Below are 15,358 nucleotides of genomic sequence, written 5' to 3'. Positions count from 1 at the left end.
ATGAGGAAAGGCTGAGAGAGTTGGGGTTGTTCAGCCTGGAGAAAAGGCGGCTCTGGGGAGACCTTATTGCGGCCTTTCAGTACTTAAAAGGGGCCTGTAAGAAAGATGAAGACAAACTTCTTAGTAGGGTATGTTCCAGTAGGACAAGAGGTAATGGTTTAAAACTAAAAGAGAGTATATTTAGACTAGATACAAGACAGATATTTTTTTACGATGAGGGAGATGAAACACTGGCCCATATTGCCCAGAGAGGTGGTAGATGCCCCATCCCTGGAAATATCCGAGGCCAGGTTGGACAGGGCTCTGAGCAACCTGATCTGGTTGCAGATGTCACTGCTCATTGCAGAGGGGTTGGACTGGATGACCTTTGAACATCCCTTCCAACCCAAACTATTCTATGATTCTAAGAGAAAAGCTGGACAATTTAAATATGTTAAAAATTCAGATGTCATAATTAGGGTAGATGTTATTAAGAAACTGTGTTCTATTTCACCAGAAAGTGAATTTATCTCAAGAGAATCTGTGACACCTGAAAACAAAAGGCTGTCATTACCCTGATGTTTTTTTTATAGTCACTTAAATCCCTGCAACGTGATGTATTTTTATTTACTATATTTTACTGCAGTCAGACACTATAAAGTATTTTGCACATTCAGAGCAGAGCAAACTCTCTGCATCATAAAACTTACAATCTAGGTAAAAAGCCTCCAGTATTAATATTCTTATTTTGAAGAAAATGAGAGTATAAGTGCAACCAAAGGCTGATTTCCTCCAAACCGAGTGAAGGCAAGCAGAACAATCTATATTTTAGGCAGAGCAGGGAGTAGACTTTGCTTGGAAATAGCCTCTGGATAATAGCAAGATGAATAATTTAAGACAGAGAATGATTCTTTACAAGTTTAGAGTCTTCCTTTAAGTAAAAGCTTAGTGCTTGTGTGTGTCACTTTCTTTCAAAGATCATTGTCTAAATGGATGTCATTACCCAGGATTTCTCTGACAGTCTCTAGATGGAAATAGAGCCCTGGTCACCAGTCCAACATCTCATGTACAAAATTATACTCCACTTTTCCATGTCTTTTTTCAAACATATAAAATGTTTACAGTAAAAATTATTTCCATTCTCCCCTCCCCCCCTTTTTTTTTCTTTTTTACTTCATGTTTCTGAAGAGGATTCTGTTAAATTTTGTATATTTCAATTCTGTAAGCTTGAAGTGCTAAAATATAGAAGTTAATGTTTCATGGTTGTCTAATATTATAACTCATATTAAGAGGATGTCTTGCTGGGAATAAATAGTGGAGTTCATTACTTACCAGTGGGGCTCTGCTTCTGGAGCAGAAGTGGAGCACAAGTGGGTATGGAATGTGATACTCTGAGTTTCCAGCTGTCTGTTTCAGTTCAATGACAAGGAAATAAGAAGTTATGTTAGGAGTATAATCCCGTAGACCAGTATATTCCTTGTTGTATATGCTCTCTTTGTAGACATTATTGAAGTTTTGATGTTCTATTGTTTCGTTTTTTTTTTTTTTTTTAAAAAGCATTTTTATTCGCATGTCATATACCTGTAATTGTTAGGGACTTTCATGACAATTCATGATCGCAGTTTTGACAAAAGAAGTGTTTTGCTGAGCACCGACCCATCAAAGGTACTACAGTATGTTGAGGCTCTCAGGAAGAACTTTGGTTTATCAGGCTGTTGCATGGAGAAAGTTGACAGCACAAGGCTAGTGAGCTAGTTGGATTACTTGGATGTTTCCAGGTGCATTTTAAATTGCGACTCTAGGGAGCTTTCAAATATCTGTAAGATATGAACATCCTGAACTATAGATGCTAGAAAGTCAAAGGAGGCAGCAAGGAAGGGACACTTGCAGCCGTCATTTTAAAGATGGGGTGAATTGTACTCTGCAGAAGTCATTTTCCTTCTATTGGTTATAGAATGAGCCTAGACTATATGTCAACCACTTTGACCTTGCTCAGATAAATCCTACCTTTGCAGAGAGAGAGGCCTGGCTGAAACTCAGTAGGTGAACTCACACTGAATATGCTGTCAGCAGAGTGGCATTTCTTTACACAAAATACACTGATATTGGTTCAGTCTGGTTTATATTGGAAATCCTGCATGATAGGAATCAAACAAGGAATTAAGGCCAGTCCAATACTTGTCCTGATCCATTTATTCTATATTGATGTCTTGCTGCTCGCATTCCTCTCTGCGAAAGAGCTTATTTTTGTACTTGCTGTGGAACCTGATCCAAAACGATGTACCGGAGCACTAAGGGTGGCCCACACGTGCTCTTGGCAGCAGCTGTACTGAGGTCCAAGAGATGCAGTGAAAAATAGCTGGAGCAATAACCTCCTCCCTTTCTCAGATAAAACACAGAATGTATATTCCCTGCGTTTTTTATTAATTATTTACTGTCTTGCAATGTGTCTCTTGGGAAAGAGGGGTGAGGTGTGGGGGGCCTCAGTACAGAGGGCAGTTCTCCCCAGATTAATAGTATGAAATTTAGAACAAGATCAACGTAACTACTGTTAGGTAGTTCTGCTGACATGAGAGGCATTCTTTGCTCTTTGGGACGTGTATGTTTTGATTCTATAACGAGTTTATGCCATCTGAGATTAAAACTATGAATGTGTCTTACTGGAGAACTATGAGAATGTATTTCTTGCAAAGAAGCTTTTGAATTAATTGCAATTTAATTCTACTCCTTTGTTGTAACTCTAAAACGATGCTCTTGAATCAACTTGTAGAAACCAATAAAGTAGGTACCAATAGTAAGAACTTTCAGAGATTTGTAGTAGAATATTTTTTCTAATCTATATTGTTTATAAAATGTATGGTTATTGTTATTTCATTGTTCTGACTTATATGAGTCTATTTAATTTTAATAGGATTTCAGGATCGATGAAACCTAAGAAATTAATTTCACATATAGCCTTTGTGTTGAATTTCATGCCGTTTTCTATAATTTATCTTAATTAATGCTTCTAAATTCTAAAAAGACTTCATTATGCCTTGGAAGTGTTATCTGGATTAGAGACTGACAGCTGTACAACCCCTGTCATTCCAAACAAATAAAAACCATGGAAAGTGTACACTGATTTAGTATTAGCCTCATTCAAACCTGAAATGACAGTAATCAGAGTATGCATAAAATATATATGAGCTAGTAGCTCTGATACTTTCAAGTATGTTGAATACTGAAAATCACTTCTGATTTATTTATTTCTCTCTTCTCTGCAGCCTGCTATAGAATACAGAAGTCTTCTCGATAGACTTCACAGACTGGAGCAGGAACATCTGAAGAGGTTCCTTCTGGTAAAGCAGGAGGAATACTTTGCAAAGGCTTATAGACAGCTGGCTGTCACCCAGAGAAAGGAGCTCCATAGTATCTTTTTTACACAGATAACAAACGCTACTTTCAAGGGAGAACTGAAGTTGGAAGCAGCTAAAACATTAGTGGAAGATTACTCTAAAATACAGGTAATACGATGATAACTCCATTCCTAACCTAATGACAGAATACAAACCCACCGTAACTTTTGAGAAATATTTCAATAAATATGTCTGAGGATAAATGTTAACACTTTTATAACTAATTTTCTTAGGAGTAATTTTTAAAAGTATAATGCCATAATTATGCACATCTAGACATCCAAACAACAGTATATTGATGCATACGCATAGCCTTTTTTTACAACAGTGAATTAGATGTATTTGCCACAACATTATATTCTTAGTGCTGACTTTTGTTTTCATGAGTAATATTTCCAAAGCACCCAGGTACCTAAAGCTTGTCTTTACTACTCAGGGAAAATAAGACTAGTAGCTAACCTGTATCATGCAGAAGAAAGAAATTTGAAAACATATCTACACCGTGCAGTGGGAAATTCTGCAATATAAATCCCCAGGTTTACAGTGAATATTTTGATATATCTGCACATCTTGGGGCACTCCTGTAATCTGTGTTGGTGCAGCTCTGCCCCTAAGCCCTTCCCCACAGGATGGTCTGAAAGCAGATTTGTGATTGTGCAGCAGACTTCTGGTTCCAGGCCTACTCTTGCTGGTGTTAATGGGGCCCTTAGCATAGGATCATTTATGTTAGAAGGACCCTTAAGATCATTGAGTCCAACCATTAACCTAACCTGGCCAAGTCCACGGCTAAACCATGTTCCTAAGCACCACATCTACGCATCTTTTAAATGCCTCCAGGGATGGTGGCTCAACCACTTCCTGGGCAGCCTGTTCCAATGCCTGACAACCCCATTAGTGAAGACTTTTTTCCTAATATCCAATCTAAACCTCCCCTGGTGCAACTTGAGGCCATTTCCTCTCTCCCTATCACTTGTTACTTGGGAAAAGAGATCAACCCCCACCTCACTACAACCTCCTTTCAGGTTTCCCGTCAGCCTCCTTTTCTCCATGCTAAATAACCCCAGTTCCCTCAGCCTCTCCTCATAGGAATTGTGTTCCAGACCCTTCACCAGCTTTGTTGCCCTTCTCTGAACATGCTCCAGCACCTCCATGTCTTTCTTGTAGTGAGGGGCCCAAAACTGAACACAGGATTTGAGGTGCAGTCTCACCAGTGATAAGTACAGGGGGACGATCACTGCCCTGGTTCTGCTGGCAACACTATTTCTGTCTAATACAAGCCAGGATGCTACAGCACAGTACAGAAATGCCAGAGCGCCGTTTTAAAAAGTAATTTCAGCCTAAATAAAGGGACTTAGGCAACTAAGAGAACAGTTAGGTACCTAAATCTATTTTATGAATGGCATTTTCTGAAAGGGATCAGATGCTGTCTAATGAATGATAAGTACCTTTGGAGGCCTGTCTTTATGGGCATTTTCAAAACCTCCTAGGCATCAAGTGCTTTTCTATACTTCAGAAGATGTAGCGAGCCTCTCAATACAAATATGTTGATTATTGAAATTGTGGTATGTCTGAAGTGCTATGGTTTTGTGCTTTGAGCAGTTGAGTATCTAGCTTATGTGGTCAGTGATGCAGTTGAAGAATATGTTCAGGACTTCAGTTTTGTTTTCAGTTACATTTTAAGCTTCTTGCAACAGAATAGCTTGAGTTGTTTCCTCAGGGTTTTGGTTTTTTGTTTTTTGTTGGGTTTTTTTTACCCCATTTGTACTGAAAATTAGTGTTCTAGGTTCCAAAAATTCCGGGAATTGTTCTTCTGTCTACTTCTTGAGGAAGAAGTTGATTGTTGTGGTCTAAGAGGTTGAGGACCTGGAGGTTAAAGAGGAACATCTGGAAAGCAGGAGTCATAACATGTAAAGCCCACTCCTAAAACTAGATACTCTGTCAGATCTCGGTACAGAAAAGCCACACGTTGATGACTGTCAGATATAGGTGCAGCAAGCACTTGTGCAAAAGATAGTTGAGCAGCAAGCAGAAGACAGAGCAAGTTAAAGAAGTTTTGACAATGTTTTGGCTGCTCAGTCATGGGTCATCTGAGTATCAGACCTTGCCATAGGTATCTGATGCTAGCACAATGTCTGCTATAGACCACTGTGTGCCTGCCTCTGGTCTCTGGCCAGACCCATTTGTTAGGTACCTAAACTATTCCCCACTGTTAGAAGCCAAAGCTTCTAAGCCAGCCTGTGTGCAATGGCCTTGGCTTTCCCCAGGCTGTACTGGACACACTGGACACACTTATCCTTGGCTTTGGAGTCAATTTAGACACCTTTGAAAATATTACTCATTGTTTATTTAATCATACAGTACATAGTGAAAAAAAAAAAAAGAAAGAAGGACTCGATGCCACTTGCTGCTGTTAGTGAAGACATGCCGTCTTCAGGTCCCAGTTCAAGAAGACCTTTTAGCCTGTGGATAGCTGTGAGAACAGTTCTGCTAACACTGGTAGAGTTGCATGTGTATGTAATTGTGGGTATCTGATCAAACGACCTGTTAACTCACGGTCTCGGGAGGTGCATTCAGGAGAGTATGCACAGTGTTGCGGTATTCAGGCCAAAAGCTCAACACGTTATCTATTTTTTTTTTGTTGAAATAACAGTTACAATGAGACTTGATAATTAGAGGTAAGTTAATATAAGCTTATTGTTTTTCATTTGTAAGAGCTTTTTAACTTTGCCCTGTTAGTGAAAAAATCTGGTCTGAAACCCACAGGTGTTAGCTGCAATTAACATTACATCTAATTAAATATATTTGTTCATGTTCTTTCCTGTAGGGAGACATTGAAGAGCTAATGGATTTTTTGCAAGCTAGCAAGAAATATCATCTGAATAGAAGATTTACTTACAGAAAGTATCTAATAAGTAAGATACACTTAAGGGATTCTCAAGCCTCTGCTCTTATAAATGCAGCAGCAACCCAGATATCAAGTCTCATTAGTAAGATGGAAAGGTAAATATCTCAATTTTGGTTTTCACAGCCATTTGACTATATTATCTCAATAGCAGTAGAATAGTCCTCAAACATCTTTTTGTCTGGGTTCCAGTGTTTTTCAGGAAAAGTTCATAAAAGTGTTATACTTTAATTCTACGAAAATTCGTTGCAACTAATGGATTTGTTATTTCCTATCCTAGCAGACATGAAGGTGAGGCTTTGTTGCTGTGTCCACTTTGTACAACACAGAGATGAATTGCTGGGAATATGTATAGTACCTGTTTGTAATTCTGACTTCAGTGGGAATCAGACTTATATGAGGGTCTCGATGTCTTTATATATCCATTATTCATGCAAATAGTCTTCAATCGTGTGAAAAGTCCATTGTAATATGTATCAGTTAAGACCCTTTGTCTGGGTTCTTTACATGTGAATATCTGGATTTAACAGGAAAGAAGGATTTTGATTCAGTTGTGACTGAATGAGCAGCTGGATACACAGTCTCAAGCTGAAATGCGTTACTATTTTCTAAAGACAGTTGATGAAGTTTATAAATAGTGTAACTGGACAGGATGTTGACTAGCAACTGTTGCAGGCAATATATAAAAAGTAGAAGTTCAAGTGAAATGAAAATCCTTCCTTAGCTTTCATAAAACAGTCTTCCTTTGCTAGAGTCCAGCATCACTTACAGAGTTCTCCATAACATCAAATAGAAACTACTACTTTTTACTTTTAGTGCCCTCACTTCACTTTTTCTCCTAATTTTGTTGGCTTTCATTCAGTCCAGAGAAGACAAGGTCTGCCTTGGATTGACCTGTGATACTGCTGCTGTTGGCCACACTCTTCATCTGTTCCTTCCATGGCACTCACTGCATTTGGGAGGGTCTCCCTCTAAACATCCTTGTCGTTACTGCAGTATTCTTCTTCATTAAAATTCTCCTTGTTCAAAGACATTAAACATGTGCCTGCACATTTCTTCAATGATTAGATGTCTTGTATTCTGTGACCAAGCAGTTTATCCTACAGTCTATACTGTTGCATTGTCTTTCTCCTCTCCTTTTATTAGGTGTTTCAGTTCAGAGTCCTTTGGGAAGAGGACATCTTCTAATTCTAGTACTGTAATTGTTTTAATACTGTATTTATATGAAACGAGAAATGAAGGTCTCTTGCCAAGATTGAGCCTTCTAGGAATTACTAGAATACTATTTAATGTAAGTTCCCACATAAACTCCCATAGACTTTTGTGGTGGTAGGCATTTTGCCTATGATTTTTGTTATCTAGGATTTCTAAATAAGTACATTCCAAATAAGTAAATAGGTTTTACAATACTGCATCATCTTCACTTCGAGCTGTGGACATATTACATTTCTAAATAAATCAACAACTGAAATGGAAATAATGTAGACCCTTTTATTTTTTTTTCTTTCCATCCTAAGAATAGGTAGGAATATATCATCTTCCCATTATTCTATGTTGCATGGCTTTTCCTATATCTTTCATTTGCTGAGTGGTTCCAGCACATCTATCTTTTTCTATTACAGCCCCTTTTCACTGCTCTGGACAGGGATTTTAATTGGATGCAGCAAGCCTGGTTTTATTTCCTCAGTACAATACAGAGTAAAGGTGTTAAAAATAATATCTTGGTTATTATCTTGCCTCACTTCCCCACTGTAATAAATCTACCTGATATTTACTAATCTTTTGCCTTAGGTTTGATCAACAAGCTGGGGTAAGTCTTAGATTTACTAAATATGAGTACAAAATTAGGTGCTAGTTTTTTGTGGGTTTTTGTTTGGTTTGGTTTTGGGGTGTTTGGTTTGGTTTTTTAACGTACACTGAAATGTAACATTGATTGCTTTCAAGGCAAAAATGACTTGCGCAAAAGATCCAAGAATGTTGCTTGGTGGATTGCTGTCAAGGTACTGAGAGTTATTTTAATCCCCTTTTCAGAAAAGGAAAGAAATACAACAGATAGACATTGGAAAAGCTCTGCAAAAGGAGGCTGTCTCTGGTTGACATAACTGTGCGATAAAGCAGATCCGAGTTTCTATCCAGCACATTCATTATGTAGGTGGTGATGTTTCGTGGCTTGCTCGGGTGCTTGTGGATGCTTGAGCAGTAGGTGGATCGGTGTGAATTGTGGAATCTGGCCACCATTGTTACAGTGTGGTGGCTGCAATCAAGATAATACATTAATCTTCTGTTTTATTTCTTTTAGCTTTTAGTTTGATGATTTTGTTTGGAACTAAGCTGTTATAGTATCAATAAATCCTTATAAACCAGAATGAGACTCTCTCCTTTCTGGAGAAGGGCTTGCAATGTTTAGCTGCTACTGTAGTTTGTGAATTGGGGCAGGCATTGTGTTGGAACAGGGACTGAGAAGCCCTGCATTCACCTGAATCCACACTCTGTGTGTAGTGTTCATGTCTCTGTATAATGGGGATTTGAAAAATAGACCAGAAAGCATTTGGACAACATCCAGGTTCAGGTCAGGAATTGGTGCTTTCTGCTCAAAGTTCCATGTTCACCTTTTCAACCCCACATTTTGGAAGTCTACTCTCTTCATATGAGAAATTATAACTCACAAATGTCCAACAGCCTGGTCCAAATTAAGATGTTATTTTATTCTTCTTTTGTGTGAGAAAGATTTGGGGAATTTCTGGTGTAAATATTTCTGAAATTCAGTTTCAGTTTGTGGTCAGGGAGGATTTTTCTAACTGTTGCAGGCATGGCTGGGATCGTGCTTACTGTTTGAAATTAAATGCTATAGCAACTGGAGGTAGATCATAGTCTTAAACTTCCATTTGAAAGCACTGTGTGCTTAAGACTGAGAATTTACTCTGTTAGATTATTGTATTTCACTATTAATTTGAAATCTTTATAATTTTTCTGATTATGTAAATGTAATAGGAAATCTGAATCTAAACCTTTTCATGGATTATGATTGCTTGTATCTTTAAAATAAGTTTTAATTGTTTTTACTTGATTAGATTACATCCTTTAAAGAGAAAATTGTTTCTAATGAGAAGGAGCTATAAAAGACATCTAGAATTGCATTCCACAGGCATTAAATGAAAAATGTAAATATTATGAATAATATATAAAGTTTAAAATGTCTCATTTGAATATCACATTCCTAACTGATATGTAATTGGTTTTGCATTTGGCTTCCCTTCCTTCTTCCCGTTCGTTCTGCAGACACTTTGACTCTACCTTCACAAACTGCCTCAATTCTACACTCATCTCTGAGATTCTTTCTGTTATCCACTTGCTTGTTTGATCCCCTCGGGTATCACTGCTAAAGAAACAAAGATCATTCTGTGTTCCTACTTTGTTGAGCCTTTTTGTGGTACTAAGTGCCTTAAATATCCTTTTGCTCTTAAGAATTTGGGATAACAGGCTTCGAACACTGTTATTACAGAGCAGGTCATCTACCTGAAAGTCATTTGGGAATGCTGCTGGACCAAGCTGAGGCTGAAATTAATTCTGTAAAACAGAAATTTGATCATGATTTAAAACAAGAAAAGCAAAAGCTTCGCCAGAAACTCATTACCAAGCGAAGGCAGGAAATGCTACAAAAGGTAATTTATTTTCAGTATATTTATTTTCACAGGGCTTGTCAGGAATTAAAAACTGAGTCAGTTGAAAAATACAGTTCTTAGGACAGCGGTTAACACTTCCAGGAGCACAGATGAAAATAAGTGTGTTGTTTTTAGCTGTGTAGCACCATGTGCTGTATTAATTATGCAGTAATTAATAGCTGTTCTTTTAGAAAAGTCTGCAAGAAAGTGCCGTAACTGGAGAAACTTGTGAAGCCCTTCTCTCTAGTCTAACCTGTCCAAGGGGGTTGTGACAAGCCTCTAATGAGCAGACAGGCAAAAGCCAACAGAGGTTCTGGAGATGATGAGGGAGATGGCACAGATCTGTGACAGTCATCCTTTTCTATGAATTCCTTGGCTATGTGTGTGACTTGAGTGACTTCTACAGCACAGTTAAAATTCAGCTGCAAATCAAAACTATTTAAACAATGCTGTAGCTGTGGCTGCTTGTGGTAGGACTCATGGCACCTAACCTCAGACATGTAAAAAATCAAGGCTAACTTGAAGAGCTCCGAATCATCTCATAATGGAAGATGACTTGCAGGTGATCTGAGATAAACAGAAGAGAGTTGTTATCCAAGGGTCCCTGTCTTTCTCAGCCTAAAGGATGTAGAAAAAACAGTCTTGAATTAGGTGATATTTCCTTAAATGACCCAAGTTAGGTGAGATTAATTTTACCTTTTGTGGAATATGTGTTTCAGTGTTCTCTGCTATTTACAGATATCAGTGCAAGGAGAGACCGCAGATTTAACAATGGAGACTTAATTTGTTGTATTTATTCTCAGCATAGGTAGCTTTGGTTTACCTTTCCAGTGAAATTGATGCATGCTCTAAGATGGGGAAAATAAAATAAAAATCACCACCTTTTCCTCTCTCTTTTCCTTTTTGTTTCTTTTTTGTCATCCTTAGTATTTGATACAGATTCACTTCTGGAATGCTGTCAGATCATTACTTTTCAGCCAGCTGGGTTTATGTCAAAGCATGATGCAATTGTTTAGGTGCTACTCCTTCTATCTAGCAACAATCCAAATTATCACAGGCCTGTGTTAGCCCTTCTATCTAACAATAATCTGAATGATCACAGGCATGCTAGATGCACACAAAGCCAGGGCTAGGTAAGTCTTTGGACACTGAAAAGCAGTTTTGAGAACACTGAAAAACAAAAGTATGAAATTTTGTGTTGCTGTGTAATACATATTTAAAGAGCTAGAATTTCGAGATGCTCCTCTTAACCTTGTTCCTCCTTTTGGCAAATGAATCAGCAGAAAGAGCGTTGGAAGGAGCAGCTGTCACTTGGAGACCCCTTCAAAACTACTAAGGAGGTTGCTCACTACCTGAGCAACTGGAAAAATCTTCTGAGTGATCACACCATTGAATTTGAAGAACTTACTGAAAAGCTTGACAATGAGGCCAGTGAAGAGCTGAAAGAGCTTCTTTTTAGTCTGACAGAGAAAACTGTTGAAGAGCTTAAACGTGTTCAGTATGGAGTATTTGTGCAAGAACTGGTAAAGCTCAGTGTGCCGAAGATGTTCCTGCTGGAAGCTGTGGAGGAGCATAAAAAAGAAATGGTTGTTAAACATGAACAGCTTGAAAGGGAAGAGCGTGACAAGAGCACGGCTGCTGAGGAGCTGCTGCAGCTCACCAGGCAGAAGCTAAGTGAAGAACTGGAAATGAGCATTTCAGAACAAAAAACATTAAGGAGCTGGGAACAATCACTGTTCATGCAAGTATCTCTCTGCACCTTTTTCTTCGTTATTATTGCAAATAGAGATGGACTAGGAGTTTGGTATGATTCCTAATGATCAGTTTTCTGTTGGGCACTTGGGAATTGATTTTTTTTTTTTCTTTCTTGCAAGCTCAGCCCTTGCGGTGCCAGCAGGAGAGCTGGCACTCCTAGTGCTGCAGTGGAAATCCCAGGAAACACTGGTTTTGAAACCAAAAACGTGGAATGTTATTTTTGTACTTCCATTCACTCTGTGTCAGGTTTCACTTGCACATCTTTCATTACTATCCTCAGTCTCTTCTCAGAGGTCCGGCACTTTAGAAATGCCATTTAGTATGTTAGGCCTAATTAACCCCACATCCAATTTCAATGTATTTCTTCCAGCCACAAGTCAAGCCATACTCATCATGTTTCTTTTGAGCTGTGCCACAGAATTTCCACGTATTCCATAAATACACAGCGCAGTAGCTGACCTCTCCAGCTCATGGGCTTCATGCTGACCAAGTGCCCCTGGTCCTGAGCCCCGAGCCAGAGAGGCATCACAAGTGATGTTGCAGAGAGGTTTACTGGCCTCGGGTGCACCTTACGGCCATCACTGCCTGCTACGATGTGACCGTGGGGAGGTGGGAAGGTGGGTGGTGGCTTTGCCACCATTTGGAGACCTTGTGCAGGGGAGACCCCAGCTACGGCTAAGAGCCATAGTGCGTGGTGTCTCGTGGGCTGGGCAGCAAGGTCTCAGAGATTTGCACTGTTTGTTAGTGTTTCTTCTTAGCTTTCAAGTACATTTATGTTTAGTTGTTTTATTACCTGAATATTTACAGTATGCAATGTCTATTTAATAACAGACATTGTTAGAGACGTGGGAACAGGAAAAAACAGTCTGCTGTCAAAGTTGCAGCTTTAGGGGAAGAAACTGGAACAGGGAAACCCGTATTAGGCTGTCTGCCCCTGGAACAAACGTCCTGAACATGATAGATCGAACAGAGAGAAAAAAAATTAGGAAGGGGGAAAAAAAGCATTAGTAAAGGTTTCTCCTTCATACTTCTTTAAAGCAAAACAGATTTGCATGGGCAGTTTTGTCCAGACAGCGTGTTTATAAGTTTCCCTGCTGCACAATGTAAAACCATATAACAGAATGTAAATAAAAAACTTTGCCCATTACATTTGCTTTGTTAAAGAAAAAAAAATGCATTTGTGTCTTGTTTTGGTTCTAATTTCAAGGGCTTTGTATTTTATTCTGCATTTTAATCACTATTCTGTAAGCTATTTCAATGTTTTTTCTAGTTTGTCTTATTATCTCTTATTGACATTGTTGAGAGCAGACCTGCAGGAGCATGAAAGTAAATTGTATGACTGAGCAGATATTTCCTGTTTCTAACTTATGATTGCACAATTGTATTCCAGTCTGCAGTGTCACCTATTGTATTTATTAGATGCTATCTTTATTTACAGCAATGGTAAGCTGTTTGGTGTTTTTTTTTCCAGTAAAATGCTGGAAAATATGTACAAAAATGCAGCATTTGCTCAACTGTCCTATCAAAAGCCCCTTAAAGTCTGTCACTGTCTTTATGTTCAGTTCACTGCCTGTCAATTTTGATATTTTGATGACAGATACCAGCTCTCATATTTCTGGTCTCATCTGCTATCTAGTTTTCACAAAGAATTATTTTGAATGATAACTTTTCATTTTTGTTGCTTATCAGAGAGACTGCTAGTCCAAAATATTTATGAAGATCATTAATGCTTAAGGTCCTTTATAAACATAGACGTGACAAAACTGTGATTTGCTGTATTTCTTTTATATATGAATATAGCATGGATATATAGTATGGATTATCTTCTGAAAGTCTAAGACAATGTGAGAAATAGTTAAGTATACTGTAAATGCTTGCTTGGAGTAATATTGCATTAAAGTAAGTAATTTTTTTAAGATAAAAACTTTATGCATTAAAAATGTTTTAATTTAGGATTTAGCTGTATTTTGCTGGATCAGTAAACAGAAATAAGGATTTCTAAACTCAGAAATATTTTAGTGAAATGATGAGGTGGTATAGGCTTGTGATATACTGAATAAAAGCATCAGTCCTAATGAAACATACACTATAATGTATTTCTGAAAGAAAGCAACTTTTTTAAAAAGATACTGTTCATGCTTTAAATGCAAATACATTTTTAGGGGGGGAAATAGAGAAAGTTTCCAAACAAAAATGATGCTATTTTTTATGAAATGCTCGTACAGAAATATTTCAGTCACAGGATAAGATGAATGTAGTCAAAGGTTAGTCACAACTGGAAAATTAATTTAGGCTTTAGCATGCTTTATTTTAAGTCAGCTTCAGCTTGACTTGAGGATCAGTTCCCCAGAGTTCCATGTTGAAAACATTCCTTCTACAAAGTGGGAACTTTGAGTAATTCAAATTACTGATAAAATATATTCTGTGTTGTTCAGACTGCTAAAAGCATTTTTACAAAGAACAGCTGGAATCGCGCCTTTGTGATGGGAAGGAAAACATATGAGTTTATAATAGAGACTTTTAAATTTTATTTTATTCACCTCTCAGTAGCTGTGATTGGGAAACAGCACAGGGAGGCTTTATGGGAAGCTTTCATTTTGATTTCAGCCCTAAGTTCAGGGTTTGTATCGTCTGAAGAAGTGGAAGGATTCTGTGTGTAGGAAGAGTGCTAAAATTGTGTTTGTTGTTTGTTTGTTTGTTTGTTTTTAAATATTCAAAAACTGTTTCTACTTTAAAATGAAGTTTTACAGTCCAGACAGTTCCGTATGCAGAATTTAAAGTATCCTCAAGGATATTTAGAACATGCCGAGCAGCTCAGTCCTGTGTGTGGAATCATTAACTGATATGTGAATAGGACAAAAAATGATAATCGTTGTGTAAAGTATTTGTGTGTACGTCTCTTTTATGTAAAAATAACTATATCACTGAACAGCAGATGGCTTTTTTTTTTTTAACAGGCAGCTTCTAAGTGTACCCCTCTCACTTTCAGAAGAGGAATTGCTTAGAATGAGGCAAGAGCTGCACTGCTGCCTCTCCCAGGTGGACAGCAGCCTGGCTTGGCCCAAGATAAGAGCGAGAACCTTGCTTCAGGCTTTCGAGGTGGAGCAAAGGGATGCAGAACTGCTGAAAGTTGATCAGAATTTAGCAACGACCAATAAACAGGTGGGACTGATGTGGGATGAGCGTGGGGGTGTGCGAGGGGTTCATGAGTGTATCCGCAGGTTGTTGGCCTCGGCCGCAGGTATGGGCCCATAGCTTCTCCATAGGCGTGACAACGATGCACACTTCTGTCTGTGTGGGTTGGTGGACCCTAAATATAACTGTTTGGATAGCAGCTGGGTAAATCTGCCTACATATCTCTGCTGCTTGCATGTCCTCCAGCTTTCCCGAGAAGGCACAGATAGAAAGAAGCAGATGGGTGGCCAGAAGGGGGCTGCACCTCTGAGGAGAGTCAGCTGAAATGATAAAAATTGGAGCAGTGCTGAGCCTGGCTCTGAATGTCAGGGACAAGTTAGGTCGTTTACAGCCCAAAATGAGATTTCTCTGCCAGCCACTGAACATTGCTAAATTTGGCACTAAATAAAGGAAAGATTTAGGGAGTTTTTTCATGGGAATGTCCCACACAGTCTTGTCAATGTAGGAGGGGGGCGAGGGGGTGTTTAATT

The 15,358-nt window shown here is 38.5% G+C and overlaps 1 protein-coding gene across 1 annotated transcript in view; it reads left to right on the top strand.

Moving 5' to 3' along the window:
• The window catches only part of EVC2 (EvC ciliary complex subunit 2), a 74,221-nt gene that overhangs the window by 37,066 nt on the left and 21,797 nt on the right, over positions 1–15,358 (top strand). Inside the window, 5 exon segments of the mRNA XM_065633657.1 lie at positions 3,243–3,482; positions 6,199–6,374; positions 9,779–9,938; positions 11,219–11,683; positions 14,655–14,855. Of these exon segments, the coding sequence (XP_065489729.1) occupies positions 3,243–3,482; positions 6,199–6,374; positions 9,779–9,938; positions 11,219–11,683; positions 14,655–14,855 (1,242 nt within the window).

The sequence above is a fragment of the Caloenas nicobarica genome, chromosome 4, assembly GCF_036013445.1.
Source record: "Caloenas nicobarica isolate bCalNic1 chromosome 4, bCalNic1.hap1, whole genome shotgun sequence".
NCBI classification, from domain to species: domain Eukaryota; kingdom Metazoa; phylum Chordata; class Aves; order Columbiformes; family Columbidae; genus Caloenas; species Caloenas nicobarica.
The sequence above is the reverse complement of the archived record's forward strand: the minus strand, read 5'-3'. Positions and strand labels throughout refer to the sequence as shown.